A 20,411-nucleotide genomic window follows, 5' to 3' on the forward strand; every position below is an offset into this window, starting at 1 on the left:
TGGTCGGGAGAAACTGTCTCTGACCGACGCTGGTAGCGCCAGGCCGGGGAGGAGAGGGGGTCCTGAGTTGGATCCCGTGGAATGGAGATCGTAGCTCTGGCGCTGGCGCACTAGGGCAGAGTCAGGCGCATCAGAGGTTTCCTGGGCTGCAAATGGGTCAGACGGATTTAAACTTGGCCCCTGCTCGAGGCACGCAAGTGGCACCGCAGGGAATTTGGCATCTCCTGAAGGAGATTTGATTGGGGCCCTGGCACTGGCACTGAGGCAGGGCCGGGCACTGGAATGGGATCGGAACCGACGAGGGGCCACTGTACATTGTACGTTCCAGGTGGCACTGGTGGGGACTGCACGTCCTTCTGGTACCCAGGGGCTGCCAGTCTTGACTGAGGGAGAAGCGGTGGAGGATTACCGCGGGAATGATCTGGGAATGTGGACCCCTAGATTGTCGTGATTTCGGCAGGGACTGGAAGTCCTGTCCCAGGATGACGTCATAGCCTCCGGGGGAGATGGCTTGCTACTGCAAGATTGCAAATTTTGGATTACGAGGTCTTGTGACTCTCAATTGACCGTAGGGAGTATCATTTTAAATTGATTTATTCCTCGATCGCGGACGAAGTTTTCGTCTATTGACGAGGTTAGCCCGTAGGGAACTCTGTCCCTTCGATGAGGGAGATTTGTGCGCCCGAGTCCTCGAGCAGTGACTCGCCGCTCGCTACCCGTGGAGGGGCCACGATACGGGCCCTCTTCTCGGCGGAGTGGGCCTAATGACTGGGGATCTGTGACGGCCAAGGCGACGGTGGGGAGTAGTTGGATTTTATTATTGCGTGGGCATTTCGCCCATGCGGGAGAATGGCCATAGACCTTGCACGCCCAAAAAGGTCTGGCTGAGTCTTTTCCGCGCTGCCCCTGTGGAGGGCGTGAGCGCAGTTATTTGTCGGTTTTTCCGAGAGAGAGGAGCCGGTTTCTTTGTTCCGCACTGTTCAAGGAATGCCCCGTTTTCTTGCAATAATGGCAAGTTAGGGCTTTGCCCGAGTTCCCATTTTTTGGGAATTTGAACCTTCCGAGGAGTGGACGGGGATTTATCTTCCGCCCCATGGATCCTTCTTGAGGGTGGTGGGTTTCCCACATATTCGGCAACACCGGTGAGTGTTGCTGGGCTTTTTCCACTATATGGGTGGCGAGGCAGGAGGGGCGAGCGCAGGAAATGCTCGAATTTAAACCGCTTATACCTCGGGCGGTGTTAGTGGCTCCTTCGAATCGAGCCATTTTGTCAACGCCCGCCTCCGAATGGTACGCCCAATCGACCAAGTCTGGCCTGCTCTCTGGGCTGTTTTTCCAACGTTCTCCACTGCTGGGGGTAATCTCGTACGCCAGTAACTGCTGGCGTACGGCTTCCCAGTTTCCCGATCGTTGCCCGCGGAAGGGCGTAGGCAACGGAGGGCCTTTCCGCCCAGGAATTTAGTGAGAACAAGGAGAGTTCCGCCGGGGAGAGATCAGCACTCCAGGACTCGCTCGCCCTTTCAAGCCATACTCGAAGTTCCGACTCGGTCCATTTTGGCATGAACGAGTGAGCTTGGCTGAGGGCACTCATCCCCGCGGGGGGGGCGGGGGTGGCGTGCTGTCGTTCAGCACCTGGAGCTCATGGGCGCGTTTCTCTCTCTCTCTCCTCACGTTCTCTCTCCTCCCTCTCTGCACGTTCTTTATCCTTCTCTGCACGTTCTTTATCCTTCTCTGCACGTTCCTTTTCCTCCCGTTGTTCTTGGAGCGATTCGTTCTCTCTCCTCTCGTTGTTCTTGGGCAATTCGTTCCCTCTCTCTCTGCACGTTCTTTATCCTTCTCCTGCTCTTGAGCGATTCGTTCCCCTCCTCTCTTCACGTTCTCTTGCTCTCTCCGCCTTGGCATCGTCCACTGTTCTTGAACCCATGCTCTCAGATCTTGCCCGATAGTCCCATGTCCTTCCCAGCGGACATGTAGAATTTGAAATCCTCGTTTTGTTGGGCTCATGGTATTAGCCATTTTGAAATAATGGTATAGGATATGTCTGAAAAGACTCAATTGCAGGAATCTGAACACTCAATGGTTCAGACTGCAGGAGAATGGATCTGTCTGAATAAGACAGGTGATTAGTAAGTCTGAGGAGACTTTTTGTTAAAATTTGATATGTCTTGAAAGACGTGTTCTTGGCTAACTAATTTTAATAATGTCGCCTCGAAGACGTAGTTGATTTTGTCACGCCGACTTGGCCGCCAGCGTGAAGTTAAGGAGTTGTTCTAACGAACTAGAATGAGTCAGTCCCGTAAGGGCTTAGATGTGTGTGTGAACTACACTAATCTCAAAAGGACTTAATTTGGGTTCCGCAGGAATGAGAAATTCTCGCCACGTGCGACGTGAGAATTTTGTGTATGAGTCTCTGAGGACTGAATTTGGAGAAATTCTCATGCCACGAATGCAGAATTACAGGAGTCTCTGAGGACTGGAGTTTGGAGAAATTCTCGCCACGCACGACGAGAATTTGCAGAGTCTCTGAGGACTGGAATTTGGGTAATTCTCGCCACGCAAGTGACGTAGAATTTTAGAGTCTCTATGACTGGAATTTGGAGAAATTCTGCCACGTGCGACGTAGAATTTTAGGAGTCTCTGAGGACTGAATTTGGAGAAATTCTCGCCACGTGCGACGTAGAATTTTAGGAGTCCTTAAGGACTGAATTTGGGGAAATTTCGCCACGCACGACGTGAGAATTTTAGGAGTCACTTAGGACTTGAATTACGATTCGTCCCTTAGACTTAGAAATTACTAACGGGAAACCCAAAGAAAAAATGTTTGCTGGGAAAATGAATGGGGAGAAAAAATGCTACACGCGGGCATGGGGGGGGTGCAGGTCAAGTTTGGGCTAACACCGAGGTATTTTTAGATTCTGGGTGAATGAACCTGCATATTTATATACGTCTGGATTCGGGGAATTTCCCAGTCGTCTGAGAGGATAACAGTACAACGCTAGTAATTTTCCCTATAAGCGGAGTTTAAATTTCGCTTTCCTAACACCTAACTGAATTCTAACTACACTGAGAGAATTTTCAGCAATGCAAGCTGACTTCACAGGTCCCACGGGAATTTATTAGGCTTAAATAACAGTTCGCTAATTCGAAAATGCGAGGTAAAAGTTATCAAGAGAATTTCTTTAGACTATTCCTCGAAGCAAGAATATGGCAAGGATTTTAACACAGAGGAATTTTTGACTATTCCCTCGAAGCAAAAGATACAAAGATTTTAACACAGAGGAATTTCTGCACTATTCCTCGACACAAGCGATGGTTAGCACTGGTTATTTCCTAACTACCTATCCTGAAAGGCATGCATTAACGAATCTAATACGTGGTTCTTTTCTCTCAGTGATTACATGCGTCCCTATTTCTAATTCTAGGAACAGTCATTTTTGATTGACAAAAAGGTTTTGCTAAGATTAACACATTACTTACGTGGGAATTTTCTGGATCTGTGTGCTGGTTTTACACAAAAGGTTCGTAATTGTCTCGTGCACTCCAGCTTAGCTTTTGCTAATAGCTGATCTGGCAAAGTTGCAAATAAATACAAAAGCAACACTAGGGAACTGCAACTGCAAAAACGAGATCTATGGCCAGGTCGCCATTTTTACGTTTTTCCGTGGTTTTAGTTTGAAATATGATTCTGTGAGACAGGTAGCAACAGTTTGTTAATTTAGCCTTGTGATTCTGACCCGTGGGTGCGGGAAAACGAAAAAGAGGAAAACAAAGAGAATTTCATATGAACATAGGGCAGTTACTGAGGGAAATATTAAAAACACGTGGGCACATTTAAAGTAGTGTATTTACATAAATGACATTAGTATGGGAAAGAGGAACTCAGTAGGTTGAATGAAACTGGGAATTCCAGCCACAGTCCGAGAAGCTTCCACGAAATAGCATCCTCTGAAATGAGAGATATGCACATTATACGCCAGTAATGAAAATAGACAAAAGAATAATGAATTCGAGGCTGCATTGAGGGTGCCAAAGGAGTAATAAAGAATTAATACTGCTCATGCAAGAGGCACGGACATTAGACAAGGGAGATTTCTGGCTTTCTTTAAGAAAATATTACGAGACAAAAAGCGTGACTGAAATGGGGGTCTTCCCAGGGCACTTTACCTTAGCAGATTTTCTCCGAGGGCGTGTAGAAGGCGTGATCCGTGGATGACGCGATTTCGAGGACGAGTTTCTTCCACGTGGTGAGATGCGGCTTCCGTAAAGGGGCATGATGGGGACTCGAAACTCCAAGCAATGGCGTGTGGGAAACGAGGAATACGGTTGAAGGGCACGAGGAGAAGTATACTTTGGGAAGGGCCACGTGGTTAGGGATGCAAGGGCATCGATGGGGCCAGGTGTTGAGGACGTTCACAAGTTCACCCCATATCTTCCAGCCCGCGTGGTGCCTGTCGAGACCTTGGGCTTTTTGCCTTTTATCCCCTCCTATGGGACAGGGGTGCGCCTAACACAGATGCTTTGACTCATTGCACTTGCTGCCCCAGGGAGGTTTTGGCCTGTAGGAGAAACGCCCAAGCCAGATTACTTTGCCTCAAGGAAAGATCTTTATCAAAAATGGGAGCGCTTTAATCTTTTAACCCTTGTTTTAAGTCGATAGACAGATGGTCTATCGATCGTCCTGGCAGTAAAATGAAACACAACAACCAACAACAACAAAGGAGGGGGAGGGAGGCAATTTGCTAGCGAATTCTTGCTAATCATAATAATATATATATATATATATATATATATATATATATATATATATATACTATATATATTGTATATATATATATATATATATATATATATATATATATATATATATATATATATATATATATATATATATATATATATATATAATATATTATATATATATATATATATATATATATATATATATATATATATATATATATATATATATATATATATATATATATATATACATACATACATAATCAACTGGTCACTTTTTACCAGATCTTTAGCTTCTCGACATTTTGCCCTTTATTGGATACACTTGTCACTACAAAGCTTAAGATCCAAATGTAAGAATATGAACTAAATCAGACTTCCGTAGCAGAATTCGAACCTGCTACTGTAGAGTATCAAAACGAGGTTACATGGTCAGTAAAAAGGTTTGAAAGTTATAACAGGTGGAAAACCTTGCAGTTGCACTATGAATAAATTGTTAGGAGAGGGTGGAAAGGAAGATGGAAGAGAATATGAATTGAGGTTGAGTAAAAAGGAATGAAAAGTGTTACAGCTAGGCACCCAAGGGACACTGCAAAGAACCTTTGTAAGGACTGGGTTATGAGCGACATACTGGCTGGGTGTTAACTGGTTTATTGGTTGTTCCTTACTGAGATAAATGTACAGAATCTTGAAGATGTTATTGACGCGATGAAGCGGTAATGTGGCGCCTACACACAGACAGGTAAAACGGACATAAAGGTTCAGACATCTGTGTTTGTCGGCAGACAAACAGATGGCGATATCAAGAGACATGATTAACATATGGTGATGAAACATACATCAGTGGAAGGGTCAGGAAATTTACATATGGCCAATTGCATGAGATTCAAGACAGATTAATGGATACAATGCAACAGCATAATAAATGTGAAATGGAGAGACCTTTGGCGTCTTCACAAACAGAAACATACACAGTTTGATACAGAAGATTCGTTGGAACATTAGGAGTACATGATTAGAATGCTTGCATGGCAATGCAAGTAGTGGTGATTGTACATACGTTAAGACAATAATGCTTAGGAGAAAACAGACGGAAATATTGTATGGTTGAAATCGGCGTTCCTGTAGAGAAAGAAAAACGAGACGCTCCTGTTTTGTCCTGTCGACTCCGATGATGACGACGATTTAACACACTTAAACACACGTGTTTGGAAGAGATAGCGCGCCGGGCTCCACAAGTACTTCCCAAGACGTGTAACGCCTGATTGTTTGGAAGAGACGGCGGCCGGGCGACGGGTCTTACAATGTTCCCCACGTTTGGTGTGTTATCGATGCGGGAAATTGTCTGGCGATAATTGTAGTTGGCTCGGCGCTTGGGCTAAGGGGGCGGGTAGAGGCTGAAGGGCGGCACCGCCAGCAGGAGCTCGAGGAGGACGGAGCTGGTTGAAGGGTGACGCTGATGATCCTTCGTGCGACTCGAGGGCTGAAGGATGACGGGCGGCTGATCGCTTGGTAGCCAGCTCGAGAGGGCAGCAGCAGGCTGAAGGATGACGTGGCTGGTCTTCGTTGGTCAGCTCGCCCAGTACGAGTGCGGGGCGACTTCAGGTTTCCTGGAGTGAGGTATCCAGGGCTCGTGGTGGAGTGGGTCATCATTCCGAGGGTCGTGGACCAATACTGAGAACTCAGGAACGGCGTGGAAACAGCGAGGCGGCGTAATGGGTCTATCAGGCGTGGGTGTCATCTTGGGCCGGCAGGTCCTTCGGTACTCCGGGTCACCAGTGTAAGGACACGGGTTAGAGCGACATGCTGGCTGGGTGTTAACTGGTTTTATTGGTTGTTCCTTACTGAGATAAATGTACCAGAATCTTGAAGATGTTATTGACGCGCGCGAGCGGTAAATAGAAGCCTACACACAGACAGGTAAACGGACATAAAAGGTTCACATCTGTGTTTTGTCGGCAGACAAACAGATGGGATATCAAGAGACATGATTAACATATGGTGAGATGAAACATACATCAGTGGAAGGGTCAGGAAATTACATATGGCCAATTGCATGAGATTCAAGACAGATTAATGGATACAATGCAACAGCATAATAAATGTGAAATGGAGAGACCTTTGGCATCTTCACAAACGAAACATACACACAGTTTGATACAGAAGATTCGTTGGAACATTATGAGGCACATGATTAGAATGCTTGCATGGCAATGCAAGTAGTGGTGATTGTGCTCGTTAAGACAACAATGCTTAGGAGAAACAGACGGAAATATTGTATGGTTGTCCGAACGTTCCTGTAGAGAAAGAAAACGACGCTCCTGTTTTGTCCTGTCGACTCCACGATGATGACGAATGACGAACACAATGAAGAACACACGCGTGTTTGGAAAGAGACAGCGCTGGGCTCTTAGCACCTTAAGCAATGCTTCATTTGCTAACTACACACAAACGCACACACACACATTATATATTTATATATAATATATATATATATATATATATATATATATACAATAATATATATATATATATATATATATATATATATATATATATATATATATATTATATATATATATATATAATTTTTTTACATATACATATATATACAGTATACATTACATTATATATATATATATATATATATATATATATACATATATATATATATATATATATATATATATATATATATATATATATATATATATAAACAACAACTTTTTTCTACTCTTGGATGTTACTTGTAGTGAAAAAACTTGAATCACTGATATAAAAGTTGAATTTGAGCTTATTTCTTCGTAAACATATATTCTTTGCAATAATGCAGACCACTTGGGCCTATATCATCACAATAAGAGGAATTCGAACTACTGAAATGTGATACCATTAACATTTCAATACTATAGTTCAACAGAGTTTACTGAATTTTTATTATAGACTTTTTCACGAATTAGCAGCTTATGTTAAGGGCCGGCGCCTGAGAAAAACACATGCAAAATAACTGTTGTTTTCTTTCTGCTGAATTTCTGTTCAGGCCTTCTTGTAAAACATGTCTCATGACCATGACATATGCATATCCAGAAGTTTTACCAGTAGTGTGTTCTCAGCTCTAGTTAGTAATTTTCATGTGATATTCATAGGACGAGTAAAGCCGCACCTGCAAGACCTTTCTCAAGATAAGGCGAGGTCTGCAATCAAGAAGTTGGCAGACAGTTCAACCAGTGGCAGCAGGAGTACTGAATATTTTGACATGAATGGATAGTCGGTAAATTCAACCCTGAAGTTTGAACTTGAACCTTAATTGTGTCCTTAAAACAATAATAGTAATGTTGATGGTCATAAGATTTTCCCTCACAAAACAAAATTAATTATAATTCACAGAACGATTTTTCCCCATAATTTACCTCTGGAAAGAACGGCTCGAGTATAATTCCTATCCTAAATAAAATTATATACAAAGGGAAAAATTAAACTCCTTGGTTTTGTAGTTTCTTATGTGTAACTGTCTAATTTACCCTTTGGGAGTGGAATTACTCCTGAATTTTCAAGATTATATAAGACATTTACACCAAAAAATCAACAAAAACAATTTGTTCCTTTTAACCTCAAGAATACAGTGTTATGAATTGATCAATTCAACATTTTGTGCTACAATGAGTCAAGTTTGTTTGAAAATTAAGCTTATCTAAGTGGATAACCTAAGAAACTAAATAAAAAATGTTAAAAATCAAGGTTTTAACAATTTGATACAAAAACGGTTATGGCAATTGGCACAGAGGAGCTAGTTATTCAAAGAAATATGCATTAGTCTTCTTTCTCTGCATCTTTTCCCACTCCTACGCAGTTCAATGTTACCAACAGTTTTCCTCCACTGGGCTCAGTCATACACATTGTCCTCTGACAATAGTTTGTCCCTAAGATCTTCTTTAACAACATCCACCCACCTTCGCTTCGGTCTTCCTCTCCCTCTCCCACCTGGCACCTCCATCTGCATATGTATCATCCCTTATCATCACATGGTCACATAACTGCAGTCTTCTTTCCCAGGCCTTCTTTGATAGCTCTACAACTTAGTAGTTCCTCTTATTCTTTCATTCTTGATCCTATCCAATTTTTTCACTACACACATTCATCTATGCATTTCAACTCTACGGCATCCAAGTTGTTCTCTAGTGCTCTCATCTCTCATTATCGGCCATGTTTCAGCTCCATATATCAGTGGTGGTCTCACTACTGCCTTGTTCACTCTTCCTTTAACCTTTATGTTGATTTTGCAGTCACACAAAACACCTGACACCTTTCTCTGATTTTTCCATCCAGCCTGCACTTTGTGTAATTTCTGCATCCAAATTTCCATCACCAGCTACTGCTGAACCAAAAGACCTAAATTTTTCTACTCTGTTCACCTTGTTCCTTCCATACTAATTTTGGAGTCTTGATCTTCATTGAACCTTAGGTATTTAGTCTTCTTTCTACTGATCTTTAATCCTACAATGTAAGTAGCAAAAAAAGTGTGCTGACCTCATGGACTGAATGAGGGCCTCCAAACATAAACAGGAATGATGAGTATGCCCATGTAAGCTACTCCACTGTAGACACCTTTTGACTAACCTTAAATTCCCATACAACTTGTACTTTCTGTTAGAGTTGGTGTTAAGCAAAGACAACCAACAAGTGAGTGAAAATCCCTAGACAGAAAATAGTATATATAACTGAATACACACTTCTGCATATGGGGTTATGAACACCACTGTCTTTACATGTAAAAGCAACACTAACAGAAACTATAAGTTACATGAGAATTTAAGATTAGTCATATGCCGTCTGTAGTGGGAGTACAGTATTTTACATAGGCATACTCAACATCCATATTTATTTTTGGAGGACCTTTTATCAGTTCTAACTGAGAGAGAATTGATGTAGCAATTGGTCTTTAGCTACACTGAAATTGATACTAATTCATGGCAGTAGGTAAAAGGAAGAAGGATAAGCTTATGAAGAAAATGGAATTTAATTTTTTCCTACCCTTAGTACACACAAATGTGCTTCCGACTAATCTGCTTACAGTGAGAGTGATTAATGTTCTATAAGCATACATAGGAGAGATTGCTGCTTGGGCAAAAGGAAACCCCATGCAAGGAAGACAGCTTTCAAACAAACCAAGCTAGAATGTTATTTATGTATCGTTTGTATATTTACTGGATACAAATAATACAAGACTGGACTAGACTGGAATATAGAATTTAGGCCAAAGGCCAAGTGCTGGGAACTACCTCGCAGTTGCACTACGAAACAGTTGTTAGGGTAGAAAGTCAGATGGAAGAAAGAGAATGTAAGCAAAGATACAGTAAAAGGAATGAAAGAGGTTGCAGCTAGGGGCCAAAGGGATGCTGCAAAAACCTTAAGTAATGCCTACAGTGCACCTCCTACTAGCCCCCTACTGGAATGCACATAAACAACAAAGGAACATACCCCACTGGAAAAGTAAAAATATGCAGAAGTGACTTGCTCTTATTTTAAGACTGCCCTTTGCAATGCTAGTGAAGATGTGGTCCAACAGATGTAAATGCAATGAGGAAATAAAAGAGAAAACTTACGACTGAAAAATGAGAATACTAAATTAAAAAGTTAATAGCCAGGATCATATACATCCTTGTCTATGATTACGGTCAGTAGTTGAGATATGCAAGATGGTACAGATCTGAAATAAGAGCTGTTTCAAAGCTGTACCTCCTTGTTGGTTAAATTGTCATTAGGAAAAAGTATAGATAATAGTCCATCCTAAAAGTGGAAATGCAGAACTCAAGTTCCTAAAATGAAAATACATATCCAATCTGAATCTGGTGAAAATACTGCAGAGCAAACCAGCACCTCCTCCTCCTCTTGCTGGGTGCGTTGTCGAGGACGAGAAGGGCTTCCTCCTCCTCCTCCTGAGATTTGCGGCATCTGTACCCTCAAAGCAGTGCTTGAACAGCTCTTGGTGAAAAGCTTTTTGAAATTTAAAATCACCTGCTGGTCCATTGGCAGCAGGATAGGGGTGGTGTTGGGTGGAAGAGGGGTCTTGATAAACTTGAATTCTTCGTAGATGTCATCTGCGAGGGTTGCTGGGTGCATTGTTGAGGACGAGAAGGGCTTTCAGGGCAAAGTTATCTGTGCTGACGTAATTCTTGATGGTAGGACCAATGACCACGTTTCCATACTGGATGAAGATATCCCTGGTGACCCATGCCTTTGAGTCTGCCCTCCACATAACCTTTAGTTTCTTTGGTTATCTTGTGGGACTTAAGAGCTCTGAGGCTTTCTGAGTGATATCAGAGTGTAGGAACCTTGCAGCTCTTTTACAACACAAGGGTTAAGCCTGTTCAGAAACCCAGAATAACTTAATTTGGGCCACCAATTTTCATATATTATATATTTATTGTGTATATATATATATATATATATATATATATATATATATATATATATATATATATATATATATATATTTTTCTAATATATATATATATATATATAATATATATATATATATATATATATATATTATATATATATATATATATATATATATATATATATATATATATATATATATACACAGTATAATAATAAACAACAACAATAATATATATATATATATATATATATATATATATATATATGTATATGTACAGTATAAATACTATATATACATATATATATATATATATATATATATATATATATATATATATATATATATATATATATATATATATATATAACATAACAACATATATATATATATTATATTATATATATATATATATATTATATATATATATATAATATATATATATATATATATATATATATATATATATATATATATATATACAGTGATTCTGCTCATCAAGGTAGATAATGGGACCAGAACTCCCCGCTGATAAGTGAAATCCGCTAAGTAGCATGGCCCTCCTAGGGAGGCATATACTGTATATACATGGTATATATTTAAAGGCTTTATAGCCTTTCCCACTGTTATAAACACTTCTATGCACTTAAACACTGTATTACTATTTGATCTCCTATCACAGTAATATGCATAAAAAAGGTCGTCCTATTTGTAATGTTTACTGCCTGAGAATCAGCTGATCAGTTGCTCACTACTAACGGAAGAATTAGAAAAATAATTTTTTAGTTGCTAAAAGAACAAATTTATCAATGAAATTATTTTTAATTCTGTACATAAAAAGCTTATGATACAGTAACATATTTCATTGAGAGAGAGAGAGAGAGAGAGAGAGAGAAATGGTGTGTACTGTACAGCACAGTAGCTTGGGACGAGACTAAGTCTTGACTAAGTCTTGACAAGCTGGTGATGAGAGAGTATACAGTATCCCTCGAGTTGCTTATGCATGAAATTCGGATTTTAATTATTTTTACAGTGATTTAAGATGAAACATCAACAGTGATAAGATATTTCTCTTATACCACTCACGTGTCTTTGTCCGAGTGCCTGTATTACTATTTTGATCTCCTATCACAGTAATATGCATAAAAAAAAAGATCGCCCCATATTTGTAATGTTTACGTTTGAGAATCAGGAAACTGAAGCTGCTCACTACTAACGAAAGAATTAGGAAAATAATTTTTTTAGTTGCTAAAAAGAAATAAATTTATCAATGAAATTATTTTTAATTCTGTACATAAAAGTTTATGATACAGTAATTCATATTTCATTGAGAGAGAGAGAGAGAGAGAGAGAGAGAGAGAGAGAGAGAGAGAGAGAGAGAAATGGTGTGTACTGTACAGCACAGTAGCTTGGGACGAGACTAAGTCTTGACAAGCTGGTGATGAGAGTATACAGTATCAACCTTGAGTTGCTTACGATGAAATTCCGGATTTTAATTATTTTTACAGTGATTTAAGATGAAACATCAACAGTGATAAGATATTCTCTTATGTACCACCACGGCCTTGTCCGAGTGCCTGTGGGTATATATGAAGCTTCCAGTCCTTGGGCGTCGGTCTCGCAGTCGCTCTTCTCACGTAACATGATGAAACATCACTGTTTTCCGCCAATATGGCTGCCGATATGGCTGTACTTTTAATTTTAATTTTCGATGAATATTCTGAAAATCAACGAAGGCAGTGAAGCATCTTTTGTTTAATTTTCATTTTGTACTGAATTATATGTCATAATGCAATGAACCAACAGTACTAGCAGATATTAATAATTATTAATGGAATTAATGAAATATTTGGGTCTTCTATATATCGCGACTATTTTGAAATTTCCGAAAATCTGCTATATATTTTTCTTATAATATACATACGTATGGAAAAATCCGTGAAGTCGCGAATGTGATAGTCGAACCGCCAAGTAGCTTAGGGTTCACTGTATGTATATATATATATAATATATATATATATATATATATATATATATATATATATATATATATATATATATATATATATATATATGCACAGATTTTTTCCATTTTCATATTTCTCATTTATGTTATTATTATATAAATCTTCAATAATATTATTTGGTCATTATTTTTCATGGGGAGACATGCCCAGGTCCCTCCGCCACCTGGATCTGCTAGTGGGTTAGCCTATCCTTCATAGGTTTGTGACCTGGCAAGCTCTTCTCTGCCATTATACAGTCCTCCTCAGCATCTTTTTCCAGAAGAGCCCTGTCTTGTCACAGTTGAAGACTTGCTGGGTGACGGTGACATATGCTTCTGCTTCTACCAGTTCAGCAAAACTTTTAACAAACTCCTCAGCTGCCTTCACATCGGAGCTTGCTGCCTCACCATGCCTGATGACAGAGTGAATGTCAGTCCTCTTTTTAAAATTATCAAGCCAGCCCAAACAGGCTTTGAATGACTCTTCCGACACCTCATCCATCAATATTCCCGCCATCTTCTGCACCAAATCCATGTAGATGTCTCGTGCCTTCTCACAGATGATGCTCTCTGTCACAGTTCATCTGTCACGGTATCTCCTGCGAGCTGCTTCTCATTCAACCACACCAATAACTTCTCCATCTCTTCATGGGAATAGGTCCAGAGCTTTGAAATAATCTTAGCGCCCTTGGCTGGCGTTATAGCTTTCATCGACTCCTGCCTCAAAATGGTACAGATTGCAGAAGTAGTCCAGTCGTACTGTACTGCCTTGCTAAGTCCATAACACGCACACCTTGATAGTTTTTTCTATGATTTCATGCTTCACATCCAAAGTAATCAGCCTTTTCTTCTTCTCAGCTCTGTCCTGAACACTCACTTCCTTAGGACCCATTGTGAAAACTAAGAAATGTTCCAAAATACAAGAGCACAACGAAAAAACAAAGTGAGAAATGCTATTAGATGCTGCGGAGATGCTTGCACGGCAACATAACCACATGAACTGAACGAGATTGCTCAGCTAGGCATCTTGGTGCTGGCAATGGCAGACACATTGGGAGATAGCACTTCCCAGGCTCACTGGCTCGTACCTCAAATCATAGCTTTCTTCTTAAAGCAAAAAGTCGCTCGTGTGCTGGCTCGTATCTCAGAAAACTCGTACGTTGGTTCACTTGTAAGTCAAGGTTTGACTGTAACTTCAAAGGACAACAAATACAAATCAACTGTCCTGTGAAGTTACTTTATAACTGCACAAAAATCGACAATCCTCTACAGCGACTTTATAACACTGTATGAATGATCTCACTTGAAATGAATAATAAAATTACACATATACTATACTGAACTCTTTAATGTAATCACAGCGGCACTACTGGCAAATAATCTGGCTAGACATCTGGCATAAAAACCTCAAAATAAAAAACACGAACCTAAATAAAAAAGAATAAAACTTATAATTCCACAACGTGTATGGCACAACTTTAAGAATATCAAAATCTATGTAATTACTTTGTCTTACAGAATACAAGCTGCAAAATGTTGAGCAATAAATTAAAAATAACAAAAATACACACATTCACAACAGAAGTATCTACTTAATTTTAATTGCAAATAACTAAAATTTTAGCTGCAATTACCAGAAACTCTACAGTATCTAATAACTCAAGACTGAGCCTTAAATTGCAAATACTGTAATAACATAAATATGATGAGAAATAAACCAAAATGTTACATTAGTCATGTTAATTTAAAAGAATCTAAGTTACAAACTGAAGAGCATATATTTTCAAGGAAAATTATTTTAATACCTGTACTGCATTTGAGAACATGTAACATAGCAATATGCTATCAATATACATTACTGCATAGTACATCAATAATAAAAAGAAAGCATGTACTACCACCTCAGTGATATCATGTTAACCTTTAAAAGCCTACTCCAGCATGAACACGATACAAATGATTGTTGACAAATTATCAAGCAAAAGAACCTCATCACCACAAGGCCTGCCAACTACTGTAAATATCAAATACATTCTCAACTTTCATTTAATACCCTTGCTAAGTCTAATACAACTAACAATATTGTACAAATTCTTCTTCCTCCTTCTCCAATTTCACGGGAGTCCATGTTTCTGACCAGCTTACTTCATTCTACTATTTCTACAACAACTTAAAAAACTGTTGGAAAAATAATTGGTCTACTTTTTAGTATTCTCACCTTTTACTGAATTGATTTCTGTCAAACAGGCATTGGCTTCTTCTAAACCTTCTACATTTTTACTTTTTTTAGCTAAAAATAAACCTGTTTTGCAATTTTTCTCTGCCTCTTGAACCATTCCTTGCTGAAGGTACACAGCTCCTAGGTTTACATAAAATGAGCCTAAATCAGGGCTATCTGATTGCTTAGCAGCATCTATAGCCCGTTCTAAGTAAGAAATGGCTTCCACATAGTTCTTTTGCAGAGAACAAACAGAACCAATGTCATTCAATAAGACCGCTGTTTGAGGATGTGCCAGGCCTTGTACGCGCTCACTCATCTCATAAGCTTTTATAAAATGCTTCTTTGCCAGCTCATACTTCTGCAAATTAAGCAAAAACCTAGCATACCAATCCATACTCATCGCCCATAAGAGGGATGTATCTTCATCAACATTAGTTTCACCATACTTCTTAATTTTTGCTTCTTGAGTCCCTATACAAAAATGGAAGCCTTGTACAGCCTTCTCATAGTCCCCACGTGAAGCATAAACACTGGCCAATTTCAGGCTTATCTCTACCACTGCATTGTCATCCTCAGCCATTCCATCTGCAAAAACAATACATTATAACAGACCATAGTGTTATGAATACTATTTAACCAGTCACTAAAATATATTAGCTCAGTAATCCTTAAAACAATTTTAATGGTTTCTAAGCTATAAACAAGCTTACATTCACCACCTAAAACTCTCATTACAGTTGTCATGGTTTCTTTATGGGGATAGGAGATACTGAGAAAAAAATATAAGACGAGACAAAGATGGATACAAGTATGAGTAAAAGGGTTCAAACAATTCCCCTTCCACGTCATCCACCCTTCACTCATAAATAGTAAAGTATCTAGAGGCGCCTTAAATAGAGTACAATGTATACTAAACTATATAGTATCAAATAAAACCCCGTCAAAATTTAAATATAAATCTTAATTCTGGATAAAAATGAAATTTACTAACTAGCAGTGTTTCCTAATAACTAAATCTATTAGTAATGAATTTTCTTAATATCCAAGGGAAAAAAACATTATGGAACATTCTATTGACCAAGAGCTGGTAGTTGTAAATGAACTCACATCCTATTCTATGGTAAATATTCTGTAGTTGAAAACATAACTAACTGGTTGATGTAAACTACCAGACCCTACCTTACGGACAGAATTCAAGGTAATGTTTGACAAATGACATTTCCCATCAGAGACACCAATTAAACAAATTCACTGTGAATGGGGATAAATTGTTACTGAACCCATAATATGGGCAAACACTAAAGGTTGTGTTAGGAAGACTAAAGCACAGTGATTAGAAGTGGAAGATACCCAACTCAAATGAAGCTAATGAACTTCTAAGCATGTGTGCATATAGTTGATAAAGACCATGGAACCATTTTTCTTGAAGAATTGAAGGACAAAGACCACTGACTATCCTAAAGATCTGCTAAACAAAGGAGTCAAGTAGCTTCTGATGCACACCTACCTCTGACTGCTTTAAGCACAAAAAAAAAAAAAACAGGGCAACATACTTTAATGAGTTTTCAATGCCCCCTTCATTGCCTCTTTTTTTTTTTAGCATTACAGACTGATTGGCTGAAAATTATTCAGCTCCACAACTGCCAAATAACTGATGCCATTCTCCAGAATGAAACGTTTTTGTTATCTAGGAAGTGAGACTTTCATATTCATGCAAAAACTTAAAAAATTGTGTGGGTTAAGGTGGCCAATGAGATCTCACGAGATTTGATAATGGTCAGCATCAAATGTAATTCCTGAGGCAATAACTGTTTAAGATGACTTACACAAAAAACTAATCAATCTTAATCTAAAAAAAATCAAACAGCTAATAGCAAAACTAAAAGGAACACTATCAATGACAGTGAATTAAAACAATGGCAAGCATGAATGTTCACTAAATCACAAAAGATAGTGGGTTAAGAAAATGGGAGAAGCTCTTACTTACGGGCAGCCCTCTAATACACATCAAAAACTACTAATTCTGGATAGTCTGTTCTTCAAGGAACTGTGAATAAAAGCTAAGCAAAGACAATATTTTGTACTTTGAACAGAAAGATTTAGATTTGTTCATTATCTATCAAAAGCTGGCTCTCAACCAAGAACAGGGTAGGCAAGTATAGGATATGCCACCCAAAAACTATCATTACTGCATTAGAAAGAAGTTTATTAGATTAATGAATCTAATTTTTTACTGCTGACAGGGCTGTCCCAAAAGTTTTTCTTTCTAAATGAAAATGGACAAATTCGAGAAAATCCTTAAAAATCTTTTGATTTCTAAATTATGGTGTTCCTATCACTCTAACTTGATCACCTATCATGATGCAATGATCAAATACACTTGTAAGTTGAAATAACATAATACAATACTTACCTGCAAGCACACGCTTCAAAACTTCTTTAAAAAGAGTTTCAGCTTTAGAATATTCTTCTTTTTGATATGCAACATTTGCTAGGAGGTCATAGATGTATGTTACTGCTTGACGATTCTGCGTTTCTTGTGCTGTCTTCAAAGCAATATGCAAAAGCTGTTCTGCTTTATTCAACTCAGCTCTCTGTTGACAATACAAACTGCATTAACATTTTAAAGATGTTGTACAGTGCACTGTGGTTATCACCCATACCCCAGAAAATTATATAAATCCAACAGAATCAAAATGGTAAAATGTCACTAGAAAATTTTTTAATTTCAAACACAAATAAAAGAGTTGTCACTACAATACAGCTATTTTACAAATTGAAGTTAAAAGAGACTTTCAACCGCAAGGGGAACGTGTATAGATGAATGATGGGTTACGAGTAAACTTCTTGCATGTGATACATCCAAACTTACTGAAATGCACTGCAAAGACTGCTAAGGTTGCAAAGTTGGGATGGATGCTTGCTAAGAGTGATCAGAAGTTTCTAAGTTAAATGGAGGGCTTGCATAAGAATGAAGTTTATTACAATCTTTAATATTTATATGAAGGAAGCAATGAGATAAATTAGGAAAATAGCTGAAGATAGACTTGAGACTAATAAAGAGAAGATACCACACTGAAGGTGTATGACTAATGTTGCAGATAATTCAATATTGACTGTTAATGTTGCAGAGAGGTTACAGAGAATGGTTGTAACAATGATGTTGACTGTTGACTGAAGCATGGTTTAAAGACCAGAAAAAAGAAGAAATGCAAATATTGGTATACAAGGTGGAAAAATTCAAGTGACTGCCTCATATACTTTCTCCAAAATAAACACTAAGGATGATAGGTAAGTAAGAGAGCTGGTGTAGACAGAAAATTGGCTACAGATCCATGGAAATTGTAGATTAGAAAGAAGAGTGCTAAGAAAGGCAACAACTGCCATATATGTATGGATTATACAGTACAGACAAGTGCTCTGTAAGGAAGTGAAGAACAAGGAAGAAAATGTGGAGGCTGTTGAGATTAATGTGGAAGCTGTTGAGATTAAATATCTGTATAGTAAATGTGGAATAAAAATAAGATTCATCATACGAACGCAATGGATAAGGAGACATTATTTATTATAAATAGGTTTAATGAGATCACTAAGGAGGATTTCATGAAAGTGCTAGGTTGACTGTGGCACAGGTGTTAACTAATATCAAATGCCCAAACATTAATTTTTGGCCTTCCCCACTGGATGGCATTCTATTACTTCCAAATCTGCCATGTGCAAAGTAGCTGCTCCCTTCACCTTCCTCATCACATTCCCAAACCATCTAAATCTAGGCATTCTGCAGAATCTTTGCATTTTCTTGGTAGGTAACCATACCTCTACTGTGTACATTATTATCCTTATAACAAGTAAATTTAACAAGACCACTAGATCACTAACTTAACCCCTACAAGGTTTACCTCAAGGATTTGTTCCTTACTTACATGCAAGGTAAAGTTGAATAAGTTAGACAGCTAAGTAAGATGAGACTGAAGAAGATGGGCGGAGAGTAAAAGGAATCAAGCAATGCAGCCGAGTTTGAAGGGACTCTGCAACAACCTTTAATACCATCTACAGTGTGCAACAATAAGGTTAATCATGTACAGAAGCACAGGATTAACGTATCCAGTTGCAAAGTTAAATTTGTTGCATATACTCTTAATCACATACACATTAACCTGAGGTGCTGTCGAGGGGAACAAACAATCCAAAAGATGACGGAAAAGAACAAATACAACTATGAATAATTTTAATTTTTTCTAAATGCTAACCTTTTACTTTTTGCTTTTGATATATTGCAAGTGTTCAGCAATTAACTTGGCATGCTGTACAATGATGTAAAGCATACAAATATCTGGCCACTAGAACTCTTCCACACAATGGATTTGAGCCAGACAAAATGACTTTTCACCTAGCGTCTATCTCATGATGTCCGGACTTCAATGTCATCACCTTCCATGACTGGACAGGTACTTGATATATCTGAACACTATCATCAACTTCAGTATCCTTAACATTTATGGATTCTTCATAGTCCTGATTAGTATCTCAGTATTTAATCTTTTTATCATCTTTGTTTCTAAGAGTGGTCTGTCCTTCTTTGAAGGAAAAACATTCATTGATGAGATTACAGAGATGTCAAAATAAACCATAATAAAATAATTAAATCCTTTCTACTTGTACCTGTTATTGTGTTGTACATAAATAATTCTCAAGCTATTGTATAGCCACTGCAGTGTAGTGATGCCATATGTCAAAGTAAAACTTACAGTAGTGCAGGCTCCTTTCTTGGCTAAGCCATGTCTCAAGCCTCTAAGTCTAAAACTCTTGGAGTTTGGGCTTTAATTCCAGTACCTCATTTTCTTGTGCCTCCACAATGCATTGTAGGTTATCTTGCTCTGCATTGTTGGTCTGATAGGTGAATGTTCTTAAATTGTTATAAAGGTTACTATTTTCCTGCTTCATCTAAAAGACTTATTCTTAAATAAGAACTGAAAAATGTGGGAAGAGACCAAAGAAATGGATAAAATAAAAAGGCAGAAAGCAATGCAACTGGGGCTGAAGGG

At 38.5% G+C, this 20,411-nt stretch overlaps 1 protein-coding gene across 2 annotated transcripts in view; it reads right to left on the reverse strand.

Moving 5' to 3' along the window:
• Positions 1-14,475: 14,475 nt before the first annotated feature.
• Positions 14,476-20,411, reverse strand: part of Ttc19 (tetratricopeptide repeat domain 19) — a 62,975-nt gene continuing 57,039 nt past the window's right edge. For both annotated transcript variants that reach the window (XM_067100511.1, XM_067100512.1), the window contains 2 exons: positions 17,780-17,960; positions 14,476-15,951 (listed from right to left, as the gene is read on the reverse strand). In XM_067100511.1, the coding sequence (XP_066956612.1) occupies positions 15,344-15,951; positions 17,780-17,960 (789 nt within the window). In that variant the 3' untranslated portion in view covers positions 14,476-15,343. The remainder of the gene's footprint in view (positions 15,952-17,779; positions 17,961-20,411) is intronic.

The sequence above is a fragment of the Macrobrachium rosenbergii genome, chromosome 56 (assembly GCF_040412425.1).
Source record: "Macrobrachium rosenbergii isolate ZJJX-2024 chromosome 56, ASM4041242v1, whole genome shotgun sequence".
Lineage (NCBI taxonomy): Eukaryota > Metazoa > Arthropoda > Malacostraca > Decapoda > Palaemonidae > Macrobrachium > Macrobrachium rosenbergii.